This window comes from Zingiber officinale, chromosome 5A, assembly GCF_018446385.1.
Source record: "Zingiber officinale cultivar Zhangliang chromosome 5A, Zo_v1.1, whole genome shotgun sequence".
Lineage (NCBI taxonomy): Eukaryota > Viridiplantae > Streptophyta > Magnoliopsida > Zingiberales > Zingiberaceae > Zingiber > Zingiber officinale.
The window spans coordinates 76,221,641-76,245,350 of NC_055994.1; the positions used below are offsets into that span (position 1 = coordinate 76,221,641).

At 38.9% G+C, this 23,710-nt stretch overlaps 1 protein-coding gene and 1 pseudogene across 1 annotated transcript; both read right to left on the reverse strand.

Annotated features, from left to right (window-relative positions):
- Nucleotides 1–80, reverse strand: part of LOC121983671 — a 174-nt pseudogene extending 94 nt beyond the window's left edge.
- Nucleotides 81–1,327: 1,247 nt separating this feature from the next.
- Nucleotides 1,328–7,661, reverse strand: LOC121980631. The gene is made up of 7 exons (XM_042532744.1): nt 6,281–7,661; nt 5,409–5,533; nt 3,709–4,344; nt 3,332–3,620; nt 2,824–2,986; nt 1,771–1,873; nt 1,328–1,689 (listed from the first exon to the last, which is right to left on the reverse strand). The coding sequence occupies exons 1-7, from the start codon at nt 7,385–7,387 to the stop codon at nt 1,572–1,574; spliced, it is 2,541 nt and encodes an 846-aa protein (XP_042388678.1). The 5' UTR covers nt 7,388–7,661; the 3' UTR covers nt 1,328–1,571.
- Nucleotides 7,662–23,710: the final 16,049 nt, after the last annotated feature.

The following is a 23,710-nucleotide window of genomic DNA, read 5'->3' on the forward strand; positions in this document are numbered from 1 at the left end:
TTTAATTTTTTTATATTAGATATTAAACTGCTAAGAACAGATACTACACTTGATCTTAGCCAAAAGACCGAGAAAGATATGTTTTCTAATGTCACCGACCTAAGATATTTATAGAAGTTTCTTCGTTCGTGGTGTTATCAATTCTAAGATGTGAGATTAAAGAAATCTATAACAACACATAATTTTTATATAAAAAATAATATATATATATATATATATATATATATATATATATAGAATAAAATTGAAAAAGATAACATGGCCTTTCACATTTTAATTTCATAAATATTTTACAATGCTAACATTGCATAGAACGATTTGTTAATTAATTTACAAATTAGTTTCTAGTATAATTTTTAAGGGAAACAAAATTGCGTCCCATTCAATCAATTTAGGATAGATAGGAATGTTTATTTTTTCCAAACTTGAATTAGATATTATGAATAAAAGAGGGTATAAATTTTTTTTTTTAATCTGATTAAACAATTAGATAATACAGTTGAATCATATTTATATCCAACCCAAATATCTGATTAAATTATATATTTATATATATGTTTAATTAATTTTTATTAAATATATGATTAAACTAGAAGTATGTTATAAATATTTAATTTATTTTTAAAAATTATATATATTTTAGATCTGATATTAATTTTAATATATTTTATTTAAGCGATGATAATTAGAAGTAATGAAAAAAATTATTAGCATAAGTCCTCTAATAGGTATGAATATGAGAATAAATATCCAACCTATCCTAAGGATAGGTAATATCTCTCACACCTTAATTGTATACAACTTTAAAATTTATAGATTAAATTTTGTTAATTAACTTAGGTATTCTAAGAATTAATATTTCAATTACTATAACACTAGAAACAATTTTGGTGTTAGAATAATAGGTTAATTATGTTAACTAAATTTAAGAAATAAGTTCCGACCATTGAATTTTTAAATAACCAAATATACAATGATTAATATACTTGGATAAAAATATACAATAATAATTTTTAAAAGTGTTTGTCAATATCGAATTACTATTTATCTTTTAATATCTTATTTTTTATAAAGCATTAATCATTTTAAAATTAATTTAAGATGTGTGAATATTTTTAATAGTGATTTGCTGAAACTTAGACGGCCACGCATCACATCAAACAACTAGCTTTAAGCATTATTTACTAATTGCCTCTAAATCAATTTTCCCAATATAATTGATCAAGGCAGAGGCTTAGAATATTTTTCCCAACAATTTAATAATTAATCTTAAGAGAAACAGAAAGACAGTGATTTTCTCTCTTAATGTGCTTTGGATCGACAACACTTACCAATCACAAAAACAATGGGGATAAAACTTGTGAAACCACCAGAAATATGTTGCTGCTCTAAGGACATCAACGAAAACAAATTATAGGAAGAATCGAAAACCGCTGGGAATAAGAAGGAAAAAAACCAAAGAACAATGAGCAGATAAAACACCACAAAACTTGAGCATTTACCATGTACAAAACCTGGCAGCAGAAACTTATTCCTCCCTTGTTTTCCATCATGGAGTAGTAGCGCTTGAACTAGACGATAGAGTAGGCTCTGACCACCTCGACTATGGGCGCGCGACACAACGGGCACTTACCTCCACTTCGTTCTAACTCATGTGCACACATTGAGCAAGTGCACATATGGCCACATCTAAGGTGAAGAAAAAGGGATTGTGAGCATAATGATCGCAAAGTGTGAGATTTCTGGGTTGGGAGAGGAAGAGAGATAGACCTGTAGAGAAGAGAATCGATATGGTTATGGCAACATACACAGCAGATCCCTTTTCTGACTTGATTCCACTTGAACCCGTCCACTGATGGTTCCTCGCCGCAGACTGCAACGTGCCACAGATGATGATAGATTTAAGAGAGGCAAATTAGCATGCTCCCAATTTGAACAAAGCTACTCAAAGTAACAGGTGAATTTTAGTAAGATGGATTGAGAGAATTTATGTTTTCCTTTCTTCTTCATTTCAAACTTCTAACTCTTAGTAGTTCAACCAAACATTCAAATGATCACCAATAATGCCCTAATGATGGCCATACCATCTGCATGAACTAATCAGTAAGAACACACCTTAAGGCTCTGTTCACCTGGAGGAAAACGAAAGGAGACGATAAGAAAAGGGGGAAAGGAGAGGAAAGGGGTTTGGTGTCCTCCAAACTTTCTTCTGTGCAGAGTGTGGAGAGGTGGGTGGAAAGACATTAATTTGAATAGAATATCCTTAGGCATGAGTATTATTAGGTAAAATTTAACTGATGCTGCCAAGGATATTACGATCACTTTTCTCTTCGCTCATCTCTCCTCTGATTTAATTCAGTTTTGGGCGGATGATTTGCCCACAGCAAATGGGGCTGCAGACTGCTTCCCTCCCACTTAACCAAATCACAGACTTAAGCGAGGAAGTGGAACACTAACTTCAGGAACTGAAAGGTTATCAATCCATTGTAAGAACAAAGGATCATAAAGAGGCAAGTGAATATGAAGATATTTCAGCACAGGAGTTTCAAGGTTATCAATCCACTGTAAGAACAAAGGATCATAAAGAGGGAAGTGAATATGCAGATATTCCAGCAGAGGAGTTTCTAGGTTATCAATCCATTGTAAGGACAAAAAATCATAAAGAGGGAAGTGACTGTGCAGATATTCCACCACAGGAGTATCAAAGCATGCTGAGTTAATATAACTTTAGGCTTCAACACATTAATTTGACGGGGGAGTCAAAGGAATGCTATTTTTCCTACATAAGTCAATGATAACATTCAAAGGAGAGAGAATTCTGACCTTCTCCGGGAGATTGATTCAAAGCTGCAGAAACTTCCTGTCTAACTGCACGTTGTAATTCCACTTGCATATCGATGCAAGCTTCCAGCATTTTCTGCATATTACTCATTCCCTGTTGCAGTCTAGCCATATCTGCCTTCAAGTCATTAATGGCATCCCATTCCTGCAATAAAACAATAGCTTTTAACTTTAACAGCATTTGAAAACTTGGCTGTGCAGTTAAAATAACATTCCCAATGGCGTAATTTGGTACGCCATGGAAAAATGCTGTGAATACCAATATAAATGAAGTCATAAACAGTATAAATAAAGAGATGCCACTGCCAGGGTATGATGATGAACCCAATAAAAGCCAGAGTTTGAACCCAAAAAAATGAGAGCAGATGATAATACATGGATTTTAGAAATTGAGCACCACTGTAAAGCATTTGTTTCAAGTTTGCCTATAATGATTGCAAGAAAAAAAATGAATAATTTAGTGTGTAACTATAGCAGGAAGATGGCGCACAATTTCTGAACGATGCATGTTTTGTCTGGTCCAATTGTTATGATGCAAGCCAGAGTTCCATAGGGGTGGTCTTAGTGGCAATGGTGGCGCAGGAAACACATTAGATCTCCTAGTAGCCTGATTTTGATCATCCCTTGACTGGTCCTCATCTTCCTCTGGAGCAGGGGTAGGCAGTGGTCTGCCTAGATCCCAATCAAACTGAGTTGTGCCTTGTCTTTGAACATAGGACTGTACCAGCCGGTCCAAACTTTCACGAAACCCACTGCGAAGAAGGTTAGAAACACTCCTTCTGAAAATGACAAAACAATTCAGTAAAACATAATGAAATCAATAATTGTGACAAACTAATAGTGGTGATTGGTAAGAAGTAATAATACCTGCCAAGGAGTTCCCTCAGTTCCATACTGTAAATGTTTTCGTCATCAGGAGGGATAAATCTGTCAACTATTCTAATTGTATTGGGCCCTCGGTCTGTTGCTGGATCTTCCTGTTCACCCTGCCAGGCTTCTGCAGTATCAGGAGGTTCATCTTCGTGCCATTCTCCATGAACTTCAAGTAGATGACTATCTTCTCCAACATCATAACTAGTGGTCTCCTGAGGCCAGTCCTGATCCATGTTTTCCTGCCAATTTGAATTGATTTCCTCCATGGGCTCCCTGGTTTCTTCAGGCAGTCCAACTATACCAAAATCAATATTTGGTTCCCAGTCTACTCTATCACGTCCAGCATCTTCTTCTTCCAGTTCTGCTACATCAGTGGGAGATTCCTGCATGTTGTGAGTACTATAATGATCGACACTCTCCAAGTCAAGCGTCTCTTCTCTCTCTGCTATTTGCTGAATGTTATTAGCCTCACTCCTAGGTTGTGCCTCCTCAAGGTGGACGTTAGGTAGATCTGTTACAGTACTATCTTGAAATTCATCAGTAACAGAAATAATTTGATTAGCCGAAGGATCAGGCTGGTTTGATGCTTCATCATGAACAATATTCTCTGATTGGAAGTGAAAGCCCACTCTGTTTAAATGAGAAAATATCTTTAAAAAAATTTGATGGCATGAGAGAAAGTATGCAATATAACCTTGTGTGAGTAATTATCAACAAAGTATCAACACTACAAAAAATATTTAGAAATAGTAGAGTATAAAATTTGACCTAATGTTGTAATTTGTCCTTATTTGGCCTAATGAGAAAATTGGCTTCATTAATTCAACATGTCTAAAGTCTAAACCACATCAGCTGAAGAGTTTATACTCAAGTTGCGAGTAGCTCACATTTGAGGATATGTGAATATGCACAATTAGCCTATAATTATCCATTTGGGATTAAATGTACCAATATAGCCAAATTCCAAGACTTCAAGTTTGTTGCTATCTACTTGAAGCTTTAACAATAAGAAAGAAGCCCAGTAAATAGCATGAACAGACTGTAGAGTTTAGACAAGAAATCACATTAAAGAAGCCACTAATTCAAGTAACGGTAAAGCTTCATTGAGCCAGTCATGACCATCGTTACTGTGTTAAAAAACAATTAATACCAACCAACGTCAAAAGAATTACAATCAGGATACTGTAGTGGTTTGGGTCATTTGATTATCTTCCTCAAGGACAGTAAAAGTCCATCTTAGGTTCTGCTACTTGTCAAGAAAATTCACTCTTCCATTCTGATACTCATATGTTGGTTACTAAGAAAATTATAACAAGTACTAACTAGCTTACACATCGCAAGGCATTTGTGCTATCTTGCAGAGTTAAGTGATAGCTATTAGCCATGCCGCTAAAGGCCATCACACCAAATCATTTGGTATATTGAAAGGCCCTGCTGTCTTCAACATGGATGGTTGATGATTCCAAATTCATATCAAAATTCGTTAGAAAAAGGATTCTTAATTATTGTAGCAACCATGTACCACCAGAACCACGAGGGACAAATCAAGTTATATGACCGAGTAAAACAGCCCGGTCAAGTTTCTAAGTAAACTGCAACCAGTAAAGTAAGAACTACATCTGTAAAAAAATAAAATCATCAAAGGTGGTCAACTTATTGATGATAGGTATTATGCAACAACTAGATCAAATTACCTCAGACCAGAGACCTGTTGGTGTTCCCTCAACTGACCTAATTCACTTTCTGCAATTGAAGGTGGTCTTACTTGATCATCCAGTGCAACTACACCATTTCTTAAGAAACGCCCCCTCAACATTGACTGTGACATTAGAGAAGTGAGATCTCAGATGGTACTCCCATTATTCCTTCTAAGTCATTGGATAGAAGAAAAAAGTGTAACTTTACCTTCTTCATGAGCAACTAATTTGAAGCAGAGATCAATGAACACAACGAGAAAGAAATGCTAAGAGGATAACTTATGATCAAGGTACTAAAACAAGAAAACAATTTTAATTAGTTCAAGTGGGTTAATACTTAATAGGCACAAAAAGCAGCTCATGAGCATATATCATATACTTGAAAGACCAATATGGTGATTGTTGAAGAAAGCAAGCTGAATCTCTGAATTAATATTGTAACCATAGAAGATGAACAAATAACTGAACTACCACGTCAAGAGCCTTCAACTTCTTTATGAAGAAACATTCAATTGAATACGAATAAGAACTCAATTGAATACGATGAGCTCAAACTAAAGCTGCATACTCATAACAGCTCAAACTAAACAAAATACAATAGTTATATCACTAACCAAGTACAAAATTTTGTTTCTCTAACATAAATTGCTATTCTGATTGTGAATAAATGATCTTAGCTTTCTGAAACTAAATAAACAATCAACATGCGTGTAACATGCAGTCTACTTTTAATAAAACAATGGCAGTCTATCATACGTCCATAGAGCCAGATAATTTTGCTACATTCATAAATTTGTAAGCTTCTTATACATCCAAGTGATGTTACGTGGTTTGCTTGTTAAAAAAGATACAAGGCATGATTAAACTACCTGGATGCGATGGCGGTGCTCAAACTGTGAGACTGCACGATGCTCCGACAATGCCAGAAGTTCCCTCTGTCTTTCTGATGCCATCCTTGTGATTAGCTCAAGCCGAGCCTGCCTGCCTCTCAGTCTCAGAGATTCCCTTCTAAAGCGATCTGATTGGACATCTGCAGACCCATTCCGTTCCCTCTGTCTGTCCTCCCTCCTGCTAGCACGGGCATCTCTCTGCTGTTGGCTCGTCATCTGTACCCACTCCCTCACCAACCTCACTCTCTCCCTTTCAATTTCCCCTAGCCACTGCGCCCTCTGAGTCTCATTGCTAGGTGAGATCCTAGATTCAGATTCTGGGATCTCACTCTCTGTCATCCACCCACGAACTATTTGCCGAACTCCCTCCCTTGCATCATCACCATGGTCACGAAATTGTTCGTGATTGGATTCCCGGTGATCCTCATCGGCTGCATTCCGCATAGGAGAGGAATCTATATTTCCACGAATCCACTGTGCATAGCTATTATACTCGGTCTCTCTTGCATTAACCGACTCGCCACCAAGCTCATCCCTTTCCTGAGAGCGAATCTGACCGCTTAGCGCAGACGCTGTCACTGTGCCCCTGTGCTCTGTCCTTGCAGAAGAGGTCATGTCCTCGAGCTCCCGCCACATCTGCAGCACCGACGACGCGCGAGCAGCAACCGGCCGTTCCACCACGGCGTCCGCGGGCGGCGACCTGCGTGACTCCCTGAGGAACGAAGGATCGAGCATGGACACCGTGTGCAGACCGGCAAGCGCCATCAGCTCGGACTCGCGGTTCCGCCGCTCCATGGTGGTAATCATCTCCTCGGCCTGGCGAGCGACCCACCGGCTGAACACCCGCGATTGCCGCCGCGCGGCGGCCGACGACTCAGCGAGGTCGTCGCCCTCGAGGTCGGACCGGCGGCGCCGGCGCGCAGCATTCCCTTCCTCATCGTCCTCGCCGGCGAAGGCGACGCAGGAGGGGGAGGAGGAGGAGGAGGAGAGCGCGGCGCCCATGCAGCCGTCTAAGTGGCCGCGGACGAGCTCCTCGAGTCCGCGCCGAAACTCGAGATCGGCTTCCCTCTGCCGGAAATCAGCCATCTAACGCACTATCTCTTGAAGCAACAGATCTCAGTTTCCGTTCAAGAAAAAACACAAAAAAACGGAGGAAAGCCCGTGAAATCGGAGAAGCCACTCCCGGCGAGGACTTCAATCTCGTCAATTGCCAGCCACGGCGAGAGAGCAATCGAGATGGAAGCGATCGAACAAGCAGAACAAACCCTAAAACACGCTATTTTGAAGAATCAAATCGACCCGAAAAAGGGAAGGAGAAAGGAGAAGGAATTTGGAGGAAGAAGGCGATTAAAGAAACAGACAGAAGAAAATTGGAGAAATTAGTGGAGGATTAAGGTGATATCGTCACCCATTCATGTAATCAACTGCACTTACATTATTCCGAGACTTGGTGTGGGGAAATGGGGTAGACTTTGATTTTATAGGGGTAACTTTATCGTTGTCGTACGATTGGCAGCACAGTCATCTCGCCGTTCCCCGCCCTCGATCCGTAAGCCGCGGGATGAGCGACACGTGGATTTGTCTTGTCTCTCTGGGTATACATATATTTTAATCCCAATATTACAACTAATAATTGTGGTCTCCCTAAATAACATTTTTTTATCTTTAAATTTTATTCTCTTAATAAAAATAGAAAATTTGTTTTTAATAAACATGTCCATGTAATAAATGAATGATTTAAAATCATAATTAAAAATAATAAGTGTAAGAATATTGGTAAGAGCATTTAAGGGTAGAATAGAATTTTTGATGTTAACAAAATTCTAGAGGTATGCTAGAATGCCCTTTATCCAAATAGTCAACTAAATTCATATTGAATTCATGTTAGTTTAAATTGTAATTTATTGTATTGAAATTAAATTTGTAATTAATTTTAGGTAGCAAGTGGTACTCAAGTTGGAGTTGTAATAGAATTCCAAATTAGGGATACTTATTTTATTTTCATCCATAATAAGTTATTTTTCATTAGAAGTTATTGTTTTTAATTTAATATTTATTTATTTTAAAATGGAGGATCTAATTTCCATTAAAGCAGCCTATCCTCTTTCAATATTATTTTTCCATTTTATAAAAGAGATCATTACACTGACACAAAAGCCCCCTTTTAAAAAGCTTCCAAAGAAATTTCAAACCTTTTTTTGGGAAAAAATTAAAGGCACGCTTTATTTTTAGTATTGTTAAAAAGAATTACCTCAGTTTTTTTAAAAAAAAATCAAAATAATGGTTATCTTATTTTTCATTCCAACTACTTTTTTTTTCCTTTTCAAAACTGTTATAATATATATAATAATTTCATTAAAAAATTATTAACTTTATAGCTCAAAATTAATACATATTGTAGAACAATATTAAAGTGAATTTGATTAAGTTTGAATAGTTTTATTAAATTAAAATCATTTCAATCAAGTTGAATAATATATGCTTAAATATTGTCATTTTAATCAAGTAAAAATAATATAACCAAAACTACTATAAGGAAAATATTATTTTAATATATTTTAAAATATTAAAATATTCCTTTGAGCATAATGAAAATAACCTTTTTGCCCAACCTTTATTTTTTTTGCACAACTCACCAAGGGACCCTAGTCAAAACTAATCTAGTATTAAATTAATAAAAGTGAATAATGTTAATATATTTGAATATAAGAGGAAATGTCTTTTTTTTTTTATGATTTAATAAAAAATTAAAAAGGGCATTCTTCTTTTTGCCCTTAAAAACATTATGATATTGTATTTTAGATGGTGACAAGTTTCTCTCTCAATTCCATCCTCCTTTTTCTTTCCTTGCCATCTTTCCTTTAGTTCCATCTATTGATTAACGTATGGTCTACAATTATGATTTAGATAGACAATCAGAAGAAGTTTCCTTCCCAACAAAAAAAAACAAAAATAAAATTTGGTCACACCTGATTGGCACCCCTGTCCCTGTACTATCTAGTCATTGTAGATTAGATCAACACAACTCTTCTATCTGATGCACTTTCTTGATCACCTTTTAGGGCTCAAGGAACTCTCAGAATACCTGTCCTTTCCTACCTGTGATAAATATTAACACAATTTATCTAAAATAAATCAAATCATTGAAGCTTTCATTTTCAAATTAAAAGAAGATATTATTAATATATGTTGGGTAGATGTTATATGCTCATAATCTTAGTGGATTTATTATTTTAAGACTGTCTTTTTAGCACAAGACTTTTTTTTTTTTTTTACAGATGTCCAGTCGATAGTAGCAAGCATAAATTTAGAGCAATAAACAGATTACATTTTCAGAAAACTGTTTGTTTGAGTATTAGATCATTTGTTTTCCATCATAGATTCTGCATCTTTTGCATGTTCATAATGTTTTAGAAATTAAAAATAACACAAGGCATCATATAGACTTGTTTTGAGACAACCTTATGTTATGGCCTTTTCTTTTGACGCTTAGAGGGCTTTGCCTTCGATTTGCTAAGGCCGACCTCCTTAGCTCTGATACCACTAAATTTGTCACGCCCCAGAGGAGTCCCTGTCCGAAAAAAATTCGGCAACATCTCCCCTGTATGGTGGACAATCTGAAATTTTTCTACATCTCATCCTACTACGCACATCGGAATAATAACAAAATAAAATCAATCACCAGTAATTATATAAGTATTCACCGTGGGTATCAATACCAGATAATAATAGTAATCACAAACAATACAATTTACTCTCGAATTCACTACTCAACTACACGTAAAACTCAACAAAAGACGAACTCACTTCGCGCCTTCAAAGAAAAATCCAAATCATATCACAAATCCATCAAACGAAATTCCATACAATATCCATATGTAAAATCCAAAACAAGACTAAAACAAAGTCGATAGAGAAAAAACTAAAATAAAATAACAACTCAACCCAAAGGAGGACTAGCACTTATCTGTGTGGGGACAGCCCAAATGAACTCCCAGCATCAACAAAATAACAACAATGGAGGGGGGTGAGTCCAACACACAGCATATGATATGCAGTAAAGAAATAACACCCAAGGTCTAAATGGGCATCTTCGATAAAGATAAAGGTAATTACAAACCCGCCAGAGAAGCAGCAGAGAGAAGATCATTAACGAGCCAGACACATCCAAAGGTATGAAGACCTATATATGTCAATCAAGGTATCCAAGTAATGCGCAGCATATAAGTGCAACAAACACAAACAACACAAATAAATGCATCATGCGTATGATGTCGATATGTCACGCCCGGCCACGACGACCTCCAACATAAGTGGGACCAAGTGGGTAGGGCTGTGACAACCGTGCACTCAGCAACACTACTCCTGATGAGTGATCGAGCCAGCACCGTGTGTTCATTTCACGTGCCCTAATTGATCAAAGGAGGTAAGCTAGTTGGAATTAGGTTAAATCTTGGCAGGAATCTCCAATTTTGATCGTGATTTTCTCTTTGCTACTAACTTAGGTCACGGAATTGGAGAGGAAGTGGGTTGTGGTGTTAATTGATCAGCAACAGTAGACTTAGTCCACATAAATGAGGGTTGTGAGTTGAAGGATGCGGAGTTTTCCTTTTGATGTACTGCTGCTCCTGAAGAAAGAAATGAAATGCACATAAATTGTTCGGGACTGATGACCTTAGCTTTTCTTTTTTTCTCAAATACTTTTTTGATGTGCTAACAAGTATTTACTATTGCAATATTGATCTTCAAGTTGCCTCTTTAACATGTGATTTGAAAGAGATTGAAAAAAAATAATATCCAAAGAGAACTGTGGAAAGAAAAACATGATAACCAAACTCACAAAGCACTAGATTGTGTAAGAAACCTTAACTACAGTAGGCTAAGAAGAAACAATAAGCTAGTCACAAGAGACCCATCTATTTAAAAGTGAGATTCACAACTATGCAATAAATTTGTAAGGAATTGGAATAATGAGATGTGTCAAATAAACAATAATTCAACAGAAACTGAAGAATCAGCAAGTGTAGGCATAGAATGCTTCAGCAAAGATGATAGTTAACATATCCATTTTTTCTCAAAGGTATATATGGAAGAGGGCAAGATGATACAGAGTAGAGAATTCAAGTAAAAATAAAGACCTCTTCCCATTTTCTTTGAAGTTGTTGAAGTTTCTGACAGTAGGCCAGACACTCAGCATGGTAAGCAGCAGCTAGTTCTTTTATCAAGGCCTTTCTTTTTATGATGCCAATCACTGCAAAATAATAATAAAAAAGAACATCATAAAGTTTGATATCAAAGTTTAAAATCTCAAGTTATGCAGAAATTTTGATATTTGACCGAAATGGTATGGTACAATTTTAGTATTATGGTATGGTTTTGAGACTTATTTAATTAATGCTATCAATATTATGATATTCACAAGAGTAAAAAGATACTTTGAGTCATTTTGTTTATGTTGTAACCACACGCCTAATCATTCTATTGAAAGTGATTGGAATTTCAAAATAATTAAAAAGCAAAAAATTCAAACCTGACATATAATTAATTGCATAATCATGGTTTATATTTTTGTACCATACTCGGTGAAACGAAAGAAATTTACCATCCACCCGTCTCCCGACATTGTGGGCCGCTGCTGCGAGTTCATGGAGGCAACGCGATGGGTTGGGAGGCGTCGTGATACCACGGCAACCTTCGTGGGGTAGCAAAGGCTACCACTATCTCGCAGCAACCTCTGAGGAGTCGTGAAGACTGTCGCTATCTAGCAGTGACGTCACGGAGGCTGCCGAGATCCTGTAGTGACCTCCGACGGGTCGCGAACGCAGTCACTAGCAGCATAGAAAAAGGAAGGGCGACGTTGACATCTCTGTTGCTCGAGTGGACGAAAGGGCAACGTTGGCAATGGGACACACTGCGGGGACGCGCGGGTGCATGGCTACAACAGAAACTTGGGTTTTCTAATTAAACTTAAACTTAGGTAAATAATTTTAATCAACTTCTATAATCTAAACAGACTTAGTTAAATGCTAATATATATATATATATATTGATCCCGATCACAGGGAAGCGAGAGAGAGCGAACTGCTTAGGAATGGCGATATGGAAGGTTGACGCATCCTGGCGGTTGATGATACGTAAATTGCGTTGACGAGTGGGTAAAGTCCTCAGACATGTGCACGACGGTGGGTTGCCCGTCTACGGTGCCTCGGTGTCGAGGCGGATCCGCAAAATGCATAAGCGACCGCGTGACGGTAATAAAGTAAGCGTAAGCGGCGAGTCTGACTGACACCACAGCGGGCGCCCTCGGATGGATCGTTGATTGATCTCGTCTTTGATCTAGTCATCGTGTGGCGACATCTCGATCTAATATTAAAGTGAGGCGGCTCGTGGGCGGATATGCTGTTCTGGTCCTTCATGGAAGCCGTGCGTCTGTATGGTGGATGATGAAGATATTCTAAGCATGTGAATAAACCCGGCTCGATGTTGGGTTGTAATCTCGGCGCGATGGCGGAAGAAACTGAGTCCGCGGATGGCGGCTGTCCAGGTAACGGTATTTTCAAGCGGCGTCACCCGTATGGGGCCGATGATGGTGAATCTTGTTGGCGAGGAAGCGACTACGGTTGCCTAAAGCGACATCTTGATGAACATGGCGGCGTCGGCGATAACGAAGAGTACCCTCCGGCGGCGGCGGCCGTAGAGATATCGGCGGGGTATGTGACGAGGAAAAGCGGCGGCGTGGGGATCTCCAGTCTCTGGTAATGGCAAGACGCCCTCCTTCTGCGGCATTAGAATGGCGACTAGAGGAAGAGGATAGAGGAGCAAAGAAAGTGTGGTCTATCGCGACGTGACCCATCAAAAGAGAACCATCCTCGGTGGCGCGGTTCCCCCAAAACCCCCTGCCCCCCCTAAAACACGAGCCGCCTCTCCCTTTAAAGCCCTAGCTTGTAAAAAGACCTAAGTGCCCCTGTCTTTTCCTCCTAATTTCCTCTCTGCCACTCAACTATATCCGGATCATATATATATATATATATATATATATATATATATATATATATAATTTTATTTATTTATATATTTACCATATAAGGATGCCACGATAAAATATTTTTTTAAAAAAATATTTCATTATTTCATTCTTTGTATTTTTAATATTTAAATTATTTTTTTATATGTAGTTAATATATTTTATATTAAAAAAAATATCGAAATCATATCGGCATAACATGATACAGTACTGAACAATACAGTCATAAACCAAAACTCTAATACAGGTAAAAATTTTAAACCATGTATACAATACACAACATCAATTAATTATCTAAGGTCACATATCAATTCACAAGCACAGGAAATTTAATAACATTCTAGTCAGATGGCATCCCTCTTTCCCCAGCAAAAGTGTACAGGAGAAAAGGTGTGTAGGGTAGCTAGGGATTGGGCAATTAGGCATTGGCAGCACAATTTGTGTTTCTTTCAAAAGAATTACAAAGATAAATTGTCATTCTAGTAGTAGTCCATGCAGGAATACTAGACAAAAACTTCCTGTTGCTTAAAGATACAAAAACATGATAAGACCTTGAAGCTTGGAGATGAACTCGTATTTTTGTGGAAGACAAGTCTACTAATCCTACATAAGAAACAAAATCACAATAAAGTGACACAAAGGACAAGAACTGCTAGATCATAAAACCTCCCAACACAAACTTTTCAATGATGACAGTAAACTAATGCATATAACTGATACATTATAGCTATTATAGAAAGAAAATTCAAGTTGGTTCTTGTATAGATATTTTTTCATCCTTTCCAAATAAGTTGTTGATCAATATAAACTAGTGGCAACTAACTTGACTTCCAAATGGACAAGTCTACAAAAGATGTGTCTATAATAATTAGAGATCCTCACTATTCTCATGCACTTAAGGAATAAACCTGAAGTTACAAACACCATATAGAGTAAGCATGAAATTAATACAGTTTTGATACATAACTGATGGATGCAAAAATAACTTACTTCTGCTTGGGTCAAATTCAGGCCCATCTTTGGATTTGGAAGGCTGCTCAGGAGCGTCTGTCGTGTCCATTAGCAATGGCGTCAAGACTGCATGCGACAACAGAACTTTAAGGATGCACATGTTGCAATTTAAATAGGTAGACTCATGGAAATTGTTTATTAATTTATAAACCTAATTTCTATTGTCTACCAAAAAATAGCATAGATACTTTAAAAATGTTCTTTTTTACATTAGAGAATATTGATTGAGAAACTATCATAATTCACAAATTTTCATATATATATATATAAAGGCACTATATGTTTAAAAGCACTACAAAAGAAATAATGAGAATAATATAAAGATTAAAAAATAGAAAAAATATCTAAGAATGGAAACCAAAGGTGAGGTCTGACAACAGGTTCTATGATGTCAAGAAACTAAGATAAAAATGGGGGAAGAAATGAAATTATAAGTATTGTACCAGAGCTGAGTAGGGATTTGGGAGATTTTTAAAAACAGGACAAAAGCAACCCTTCAAAGGAACTTAGTTGTATGAAACAAAAAATTAGATAATTTTTAAGTTCTTAGACTAGTATATTTCAGCTTTCAATTGGATACATATGTAACGTTATATGCTTTTTCAATACCGCATTTAAATATTAAATTTTTAATCAAATTTTATACTTCTTTGAACTATGTTATAGATTGCTGGTAATCATTCTAAAAGGTGTGTTGCATGGTTCATGAAAAACGAAAAATACAAGTTTGGATGGTGAAAACCATTAGTCCATGTAAGCATAAACTATGTCATATTTCTGCCTAATTCTTGACTCCATGCTCAATTTGTTTTTCAAGGCAAATCAATCAACGACAGTTTAAACTACCCGACATATCTGAAGCTTAAACTTAGAACCCATCTGAAACTTTATTGCATATCAAATTCCACCCAAAATGGCATAACAATATCAGCATCCCACCCAGTATAAAGTATTAGATATTCCTCACTTAATTCCCACACTACCTAAGGTGAAACTAACGATTCTCAATCTTCTCTTCAAAATGCTCTACATGTGTAACTAATGTAGCAATTGCAGCAAAGTTTTGGCAAATACCTTTATAGATCAATGTGGAACTTTGCTGCCTGGGTTTGCTGGCACAGTAGAGCACGGACGAAGGGAGGGAGGGGAACGTCAGCCGTGAAGACCCGATACGGGAACGGGGGACCGAACATGCAGAGAAAGGGAATAGAGAGAAGGGAGCTCCGGTACGGACGGGCGGAAGCAGCGGATCGAAAAGGAGGTGTCGGTGTCGGCGTCGGCGTCGGCTAGGGTTCCAGTGGAATAAGCCGACGAACGCGAAGACGGTGGCAACGGAAGGCGTATCGCGTATGTACGTTCCCAGTTACGAAAAATTTAGTTTTACCCCTTTAAATTTATAATCTTTTCCTTGCATGCGCCCCATTCAAGGCAAGGACCATTTTGAAAAGGTTTTAACTAGGATAGTCAAAAATAAATAAAACTCTCTCTTTAATTTATTAATTTTATTGTGTAAATTTCTAGCGATCGAATATTATTATTTATCCTCGTAATTTTAAATACTTATATATATATATTTTAAAATGATTAATAAGAAAAGAAAATTCCGTATTTTCTTCCGAAGAACAAGAACACCTCAATTTCACCTCCAAACACACTCTAATTCCTAAACAGAAAACCTTGTTTGCTACAAAGTTGGCATATGCTCATTTTTGTCTTTTTTTTTTTTTTTTTGTCAAATGGTGTTTTATTCTTTCCTAAAAAATCAAAATGAGAATTAGAATTATAGTATTATGGAATGGAAATAGGTATGTACATAAATATCACTCTTCAAAATAATATTTTATTAGTTGAATATTTTTTATCGAAATAAACTAATTTTTTTTACCCTTAGAAGGAAATAAAAGAAAAAAATATATATATGGGAGAAAATTAATATGAAAGAAATAAATGATGAGAGAGAAAGTGTGATAGAAAGGAAATGTAATGAGAAAGAATAAAAAGAGGGAAAGTGTGATAAGAGAAAATAAGCAAAGAAAGTATGATAAGAGAGAGCATGATGAGAGAGGATGAGGAGAGTAAGAGAAAGTATGATGAGAGAGAAAATGTGATAATAAAAAAATAGGAGAGAGAGTATGTAATGGAAGAGATTGAGGAGAGAGAAAGTATGATGAGAGAGAAAGTATGATACGAAAAATAAGAAAAGATAGTGTGATAAAAGAGAAAGTATGATGAGAGAGGATGAGGAGATTGAAAATATGACGAGAGAAAATGAAGAGAGATAAAGTGTGATGAGAGAAAATGAGGAGAGAGAGTATATGATGGGAGATTGTGGAGAGAGAAATATGATGAGGGAGAAAGTATGATGATAGAATGAGGAGAGAGAAAATATGATAAGAGAGAACAAGGAGAGAAAAAGTGATATAAAAAAATTAAACAAATATATGAGTATTTTTGTCCAAAACCTAATTCTCATTCTCATTCCCATCAAAACCAAAGGGAGAGGGTGAGTTTCATCAATACCCAACTTTTTGGGTTTCATTCCAAAATTTTAATTGATCCCATTTGTTAGGATCGTCGTACTCGGCTAGAGAGGGGGGGTGTGAATAGCCGCCCCAAATTCTTCGCGTTTCTTCCTACGATTAGGGTTAGCGCAGCGGAAATGAAACCGTAGAAACGAAAAGGAAGAAGACAAACCTCAAACTCGATGGATGTAACGAGGTTCGGAGGTGATACTCCTACTCCTCGGCGTGTCCGTAAGGTGGACGAGCCCTATCAATCCGTCGGTGGATGAGTCCCCAGAGAACCGGCTAATAAATACTCCTTGTGGGTGAAGAAACTTCACTACAATAGCTTGCAACAACAATATGGAAATACAAAGAAGAGCAAGAACAAAATACACAATGAATGTACAAATACTCGCTTGCCTTCTCGTCGACTGAAGTCCCGGATGAAGCACCAACTTCATGGACGAATGCCAACAAGCAACTCAGTCGAAGAAGCTCACACGAAGCTTCGGAGCTCAGCAAAGCTCAAGAGCACAGCTTTCAGAAGAACAGCAGCTCAGTTTAGAGGAGGAAGAAGAAGGAAGAAGTAGCCTCCTTCTGTAGAAGCCCTCAGCCTCTTTTATACCGCATCTGCGACCAAGAAGAAGACGGAGAGGACGACAGGAGTGCCAGCGATAGTTAATCTGACCGATCAGTTCGACCGAAGCTCTGATCGGTCCAGACCACGGGGACCGATCAGTTCTAGTCGATCGGTCCCGGACCGATCCCACCTCTCTAAGAGGTGGCTACGCTCGATCGATCGTGGCAGATCAGACGATCGGATGATCGGGTGATCACCGCTCACTCTACGTAAAGTTGGCAACTCCTCTCGATCGGTCTGTCGGATGACTACTTGAGAACCCTTCGTTTGTTATCCGATCGGTCACGACCATCGACGGATACTCACAGATCGGGATCGGTCACACTGACCGATCCAGGTTTAAGACTCCGCCTAAACCCTAAATGGTCCACAGGAGCGCCGGCCTCTCTTGACCTAGTCCGAAACGCACACGCCCTCTCCGACTTCGGTCCGTCAGAGAACGAGCTACCGGCTCTCTCGACACCAGAAGAACAAGTTCGAGCCTCTCCGACTTTCGTGCAAGTCTCCAACTTGGTCTTCTCCGTGCCAAGTCTCCATACTTGGACTTTTCCCGTGCCAAGCTCCCTGCTTGGACTTTTCACTAGATGTCTGGTCAACCTTGACCCATCTGGATTTCCTCGGCTTCACTCACCAGACTTCCAAACGCCTAGCTTCACTTACTAGGTCTTTCCACCTGGCTTCACTCACCTCTTCGCCTAGCTTCACTCACTAGGACTTTCTCCAACTCTGGCTTCACTCACCGGACTTTCACTTTCACCTAGCTTCACTCACTAGGATTTTCACATGGCTTCACTCACGGATTTCCACCGCGCTTCACTCACCACCTTCTCCACTTCACTCACCAGACTTTCCGAACGCCTAACATCCCCATTAGGACTTCGATCAAGTATCGGCCATCCTTGACCTACTTGACTCTTCTTCATCCAACTCGGACCATTCGATCGATCTTCTCATGGACAATCGCTGCATTGTCCATGCACATCTTCTTCTTATTGTCAAACATCGAAACCATGACCAAGGTTTACGGCAGTCAACTAGGTCAACCTTGACCCGGAAATGCACCAACAATCTCCCCCTTTTGATGTTTGACAATACCTTTAAGTTAGGCTAATCCAATAGCCTCAACTTTCTTCATGCCACTAGGTAATGAAACATAAGTTACAACCTTACATTCTCCTTCTAAGAAGGCAACCTCCTTCTTAGATAATGAAGGTCTAACTTAAATCCTTCATTCTCCCCCTATTGGCACACATCAACAAACTCTCCCCCTGAAGAGTAAGTTATCGTTATTCACAACTTCACTCGTTGTGATCAACAAACTCTCCCACTAACTCCAATGTTCTTCCTTGAACATTCTCTAGACATTCTCCATTCTCCCCCTTTTTGACACACATCAAAAAGAGTGAATCAAGGTCAAGAGTTTCTTCCTAATGAAAGTCCCATACCTTTCATTGAAACCCTTAATTTCCCCCTTGATACTAATGTCAATAGTCAATTTAGTGATAATCCCATATCACTCATGACAACTCCCCCTAACGGTCAACTCCCTTTGACCAATAGGTAAAACTCCCCCTAAAAGTCAACTCCCCCTTGACCATTGCATCAACAATGTCTTGGAGAGTTTCAAACCTTTAGAACTCTAAAACACCAATTTCCGAGCTGAAATTTCAGACAACCAGTCGAATTTCAGCAACTTGGCACGCCCTGATCGGTCACCAGACCGATCGGTCACTGGACCGATCAGTCTCCCTCTGGATCGGTCCAGTGACCGATCCACACAGACCTGGACCGATCAGGGAACCTCCTGATCGGTCCACGACCTCTGATTTCTGATTTCTGAATTTTTCTTCAGCGAAATTCAGAAACCCCTAATAAATTACAGAAAATTCCAAAAATTGTGAAATTTTGAGGATACATTCCTCATAACATATACTATCATGGAAAAATAGTTTTCTATGAAAATAACTTCAATTTTCAAATCTTGATACAAAGTTCAAAAGTCTTTGAAATAGCTCAAAGTTAATCACTCTTTGTATCACTTGTTCAATGATGAATGCTATCATTAGAAAAGCTTCATCAAGGTTTTTCAAATCAATTTTAAAATGATTTTAAACCCTTTAATTTGGGACCACAATCTTAGGGCTAAATGTACATGACTTGTACACAAGCTTTCCCTATGATCCCCAATTTAGAATTAGGCTCATCTAGGTACAAGAACTATGCACCTTGATCCTAACTCATCATCCTAATATCTCACACACATCTAAGGTGTATCAAACACATTCAAGTCAATTTTGATGTGAGATATGAGTTTAGGTCATCTTAAGCTAAGTTCTCATGCATTTTCTAAACAACAATTTGATTTTCATATCAAATTATGTTTTTGTCCTTAAATCAAATTAATTGATTATAAATACAAAAGATGATGACATGGCATAAAATAGTATCATAAATGAAAACATGTGCCAATGTCATGATGTCATGGCATAAAGTGTGAAACTTAACTAGAGCATGACATATAAATAACTTAAGCATTATCATGACATTTCAAATGATGATAAATTAAGTATGATGTCATGACATGGCATATGGCAAGCAATATATGGCAAATAACACGTAAGGGTATAGAAAATACCTAACTCTAGCCTTAGTTGCCATTTTTGATCATTTTGCCATAAAATCCATATTCCTAAGTGTATTAGACCTAAAATCATATACTAAGGATTTTTAGATCACTATGTGCCAATTAGATTGACCCTAGAAAACTCTTCAATTGTGATTGGCACATCCTAAACACCTTAGGAATAATTTTCACTTTCATTTTCAAGGCTTGATTAGACCTTGAAAATTCCTAAGGTGCCACCTTTTGCCATGATTAGGTTAACTACTTATTCAAGTAAGGTTGGCACACCCTAAACCATCTAGTGTGATGGAATCACGATCCTAGGAACCCAATACCTATTGGAGCTCATTGGGTTCACTAAGTATTCACTAGGGATGACTTCCCTAGCAACCCTTCTAATGACCCTCCTAGGCTTTGAAGCCTTGGTCATTTGGGACTCATCAAGATCAACTCTAGGGGTGACTCCCCTTGTGACCTTGGTGATGGTCTTCCTTGTCCTAGATTTTGTTCCATAATCTAATGGAACATTGTGATAAGTGGGCTTGACCACTTGGGACTTAGGTTTGTGACCCAAACCTTTCATGTCCTTGGGCTTTGGTTTTTGCCCCTTAGACCCTATATTTGATTTTTCCAAATTTTTAAGGGTCTTTTCTAACATGTCAAGTCTTGACCTCAAGACTTGATTTTTCTTCTTTAATACCTCAAGACTTGATTTGTCATTTTTCTTTGAGGCATTCCTAGGCATGTGTCTAGTTGATTTGGGATTCCTACCTAGGTTTTCCTTAGCCTTAGATGAGTTAATTCTAGGGTTGGCTTTCCTAGTGTTATCCTTATCTAGGCTCACATGTTTGGCACCTAAGCATGTGTATAGTTTTCTAATGTTATCATGCTTACCATTATTAACAATAGCAATAAGGTTACTAGCATGTGTCTTATTATTATTGAAATAATGTGCCTTAGAGATTACCTTAGGGTTTGCCTTAGCTCCCCCTATCGATGTGCTCATCTTCTTGTCCTTGTGAGGTTGCCTCCCCCTCGGACATTGACTCCTATAGTGTCCCCTTCGCTTGCATTGGAAGCACACCACGTGCTCCTTGCCCTTTCGTGTTGGGACTCCGGCTTCCTTGACCTTTGGCGCCGGTGGAGTCTTTCTAACCCTCTTTGGACATTTACTCTTGTAATGTCCAAATTCCCTACACTCAAAGCACATTATGTGTAATTTGCTAGAAACTAAATGACTTGAGTTACCTAGAGTTGAGGATGGATGAACGCTCTCTCCTTCATCCCTTCCGGAGGTAGAAGCTTCTTCTTCTTGCTCCGAACTTGAAGAAGAACTCTCCTCCTCTTCTTCTTTAGATGTTGAGTGGCCCTCAACTTCTAAATCCATTCCTCCATGAAGTGAGCTACTTGGTTCACTTGACTCCTCTTCATGACTTGAAGTGGAGTTCTCCTCATGGAACTTTGCCAAGTTGTTCCACAACTCCTTGGCATCGTTATATCCACCTATCATACACAAAACATCATTAGGTAAAGAAAATTCAAAAATTTTCAATACCTCATCGTTGACTAGGGATTGGTGGACTTATTCCTTGGTCCACTCCTTCTTCTCTAGGGTTTCTCCTTTCTTGTCCATCGGAGGCTTGAAACCTAATTGAACACAACTCCAATTTTCAAGGTTAGTCATAAGAAAGTACTTCATTCTTACCTTCCAAAACGCGAAGTCGTCGCGATCGTAGAAAGGTGGAATTGTGACGTCTTTTCCAAATAACTCCATTCTCTAGCTCGTGCTCCCCCGGGTGTTGATCCGAGCGACCACGCTCCGATACCACTTGTTAGGATCGTCGTAGACTGCCAGAGAGGGGTGTGAATAACCCCAATTCTTCGCGTTTCTTCCCTACGATTAGGGTTAGCGTGAATGAAACCAAGAAAGCGAAAAGGAAGAAGACAAACCTCAAACTCGATGGATGTAACGAGGTTCGGAGGTGATACTCCTACTCCTGTCCGTAAGGTGGACGAGCCCTATCAATCCGTCGGTGGATGAGTCCCCGGAGAACCGGCTAATAAATACTCCTTGTGGGTGGAGAAACCTCACCACAATAGCTTGCAATAGCAATATGGAAATACAAAGAAGAGCAAGAATAAAATACACAATGAAAGTACAAATACTCGCTTGCCTTCTCGTCGACTGAAGTCCCGGATGAAGCACCAACTTCACGGACGAATGCCAACAAGCAACTCGTCGAAGAAGCTCACCAAGCTGAGCCGTAGCTCAAAACCAGCTCAAGAGCGGCTCGATTCAGCGATTCGAGAGGAGGAAGAAGAAGAAGTAGCCTCCTTGAGAAGCCCTCAACCTCTTTTATACACCGCCCACGCCAAGAAGAAGCGAAGACGAAGATGTAAGACCGTGAGCCGGAGCGATAGTTAGACCGATCAGCCGCCGATCGGTGGCTGGTCGCACGCCTCGATCGATCCCGGGATCGGGGCCCGATCTCGATCGGTCTCGATCGATCCCACCTCTCTGTAAGAGAGGTGGGCCTCTCGATCGATCGTGGAGACCGTCAGATCGTCGACTCCTCAGACCCCGTCGCGATCCACTCCTACGAAGTTGGCTCAACTCCTCTCGATCGGTCTCTAGACCGATCGGATGACTCTGAACCCTTCATTTGTTATCGATCGGTCACTGCATCGTCGAATACTCAACATCATCGTCGGATCGGTCACTGCAGAGTTCCATTTAAGCTCCACCTAAACCCTAAATGGTCCACGACTGAGCCTCTCTTTATCTAGTCCGAGCGCCAGAGCCATCTCCAGCCGGGCGTCGCAGAACGAGCTACCGCTGGCTCTCCCGGAGAACAAGCTACCGAGCCATCTCCGACTTTCCGTGCCAAGTCTCCAACTTGGTCTTCTCCGCCAAGTCTCCATACTTGGACTTTTCCATGCCAAGCTCCTGCTTGGACTTTTCACCTGATGTCTGGTCAACCTTGACCCATCTGAATTTCCCTTGCCTGGCTTCACTCACTACCAAACCGCCTAGCTTCACTCACTAGGTCTTTCCCGCTTCACTCACGTGTCTTCCCTAAGCTTCATTCACGTGACTTTCTCCAACGGCTTCACTCACCAGACTTTCACTTTCACCTAGCTTCACTCACTAGGATTTTCACCGGCTTCACTCACGGATTTCCACCCTGCTTCACTCACTAGACTCTCCGAACTGCTGGCTTCACTGTGACTTTCCGAGCTTCTTAGGACTTCCCAGTCAAGTATCCGGTCATCCTTGACCTACTTGACTCTTCTTCATCCAACCTGATCAGACCCTGATCAGTATCTCTCCGCATGGACAACTGCACCTGCATTGTCCATGTTTACATGTCTTTCTGTATTGTCAAACATCGAAACCATGACCAAGGTTTACGCTTGGTCAACTAGGTCAACCTTGACCTACTGGAAATTGCACTAACACCATTAACCAAACATAAAGTTTGGGAATGAATCTATTCCCTCATTTGCAAACTTCTAAATCAAATGCCACCTAATATTTCTTCATCAATAATTTAATATTTTCAAAAAGTAAATAAATATATATATTTTTAGTTATATATATTTATAC

What these genes read in the sequence shown, in the direction of transcription:
- LOC121980631 (XM_042532744.1), bottom strand. Translation starts at nt 7,387, where the DNA reads ATGGCTGATTTCCGGCAGAGGGAAGCCGATCTCGAGTTTCGGCGCGGA. An exon ending in CTGAGGGAACTCCTTGGCAG is followed by an intron (nt 3,621 to 3,708) that starts GTATTATTACTT and finishes TGTCATTTTCAG; the next exon opens with AAGGAGTGTTTCTAACCTTC. An exon ending in GAATCAATCTCCCGGAGAAG is followed by an intron (nt 1,874 to 2,823) that starts GTCAGAATTCTC and finishes GGCACGTTGCAG; the next exon opens with TCTGCGGCGAGGAACCATCA.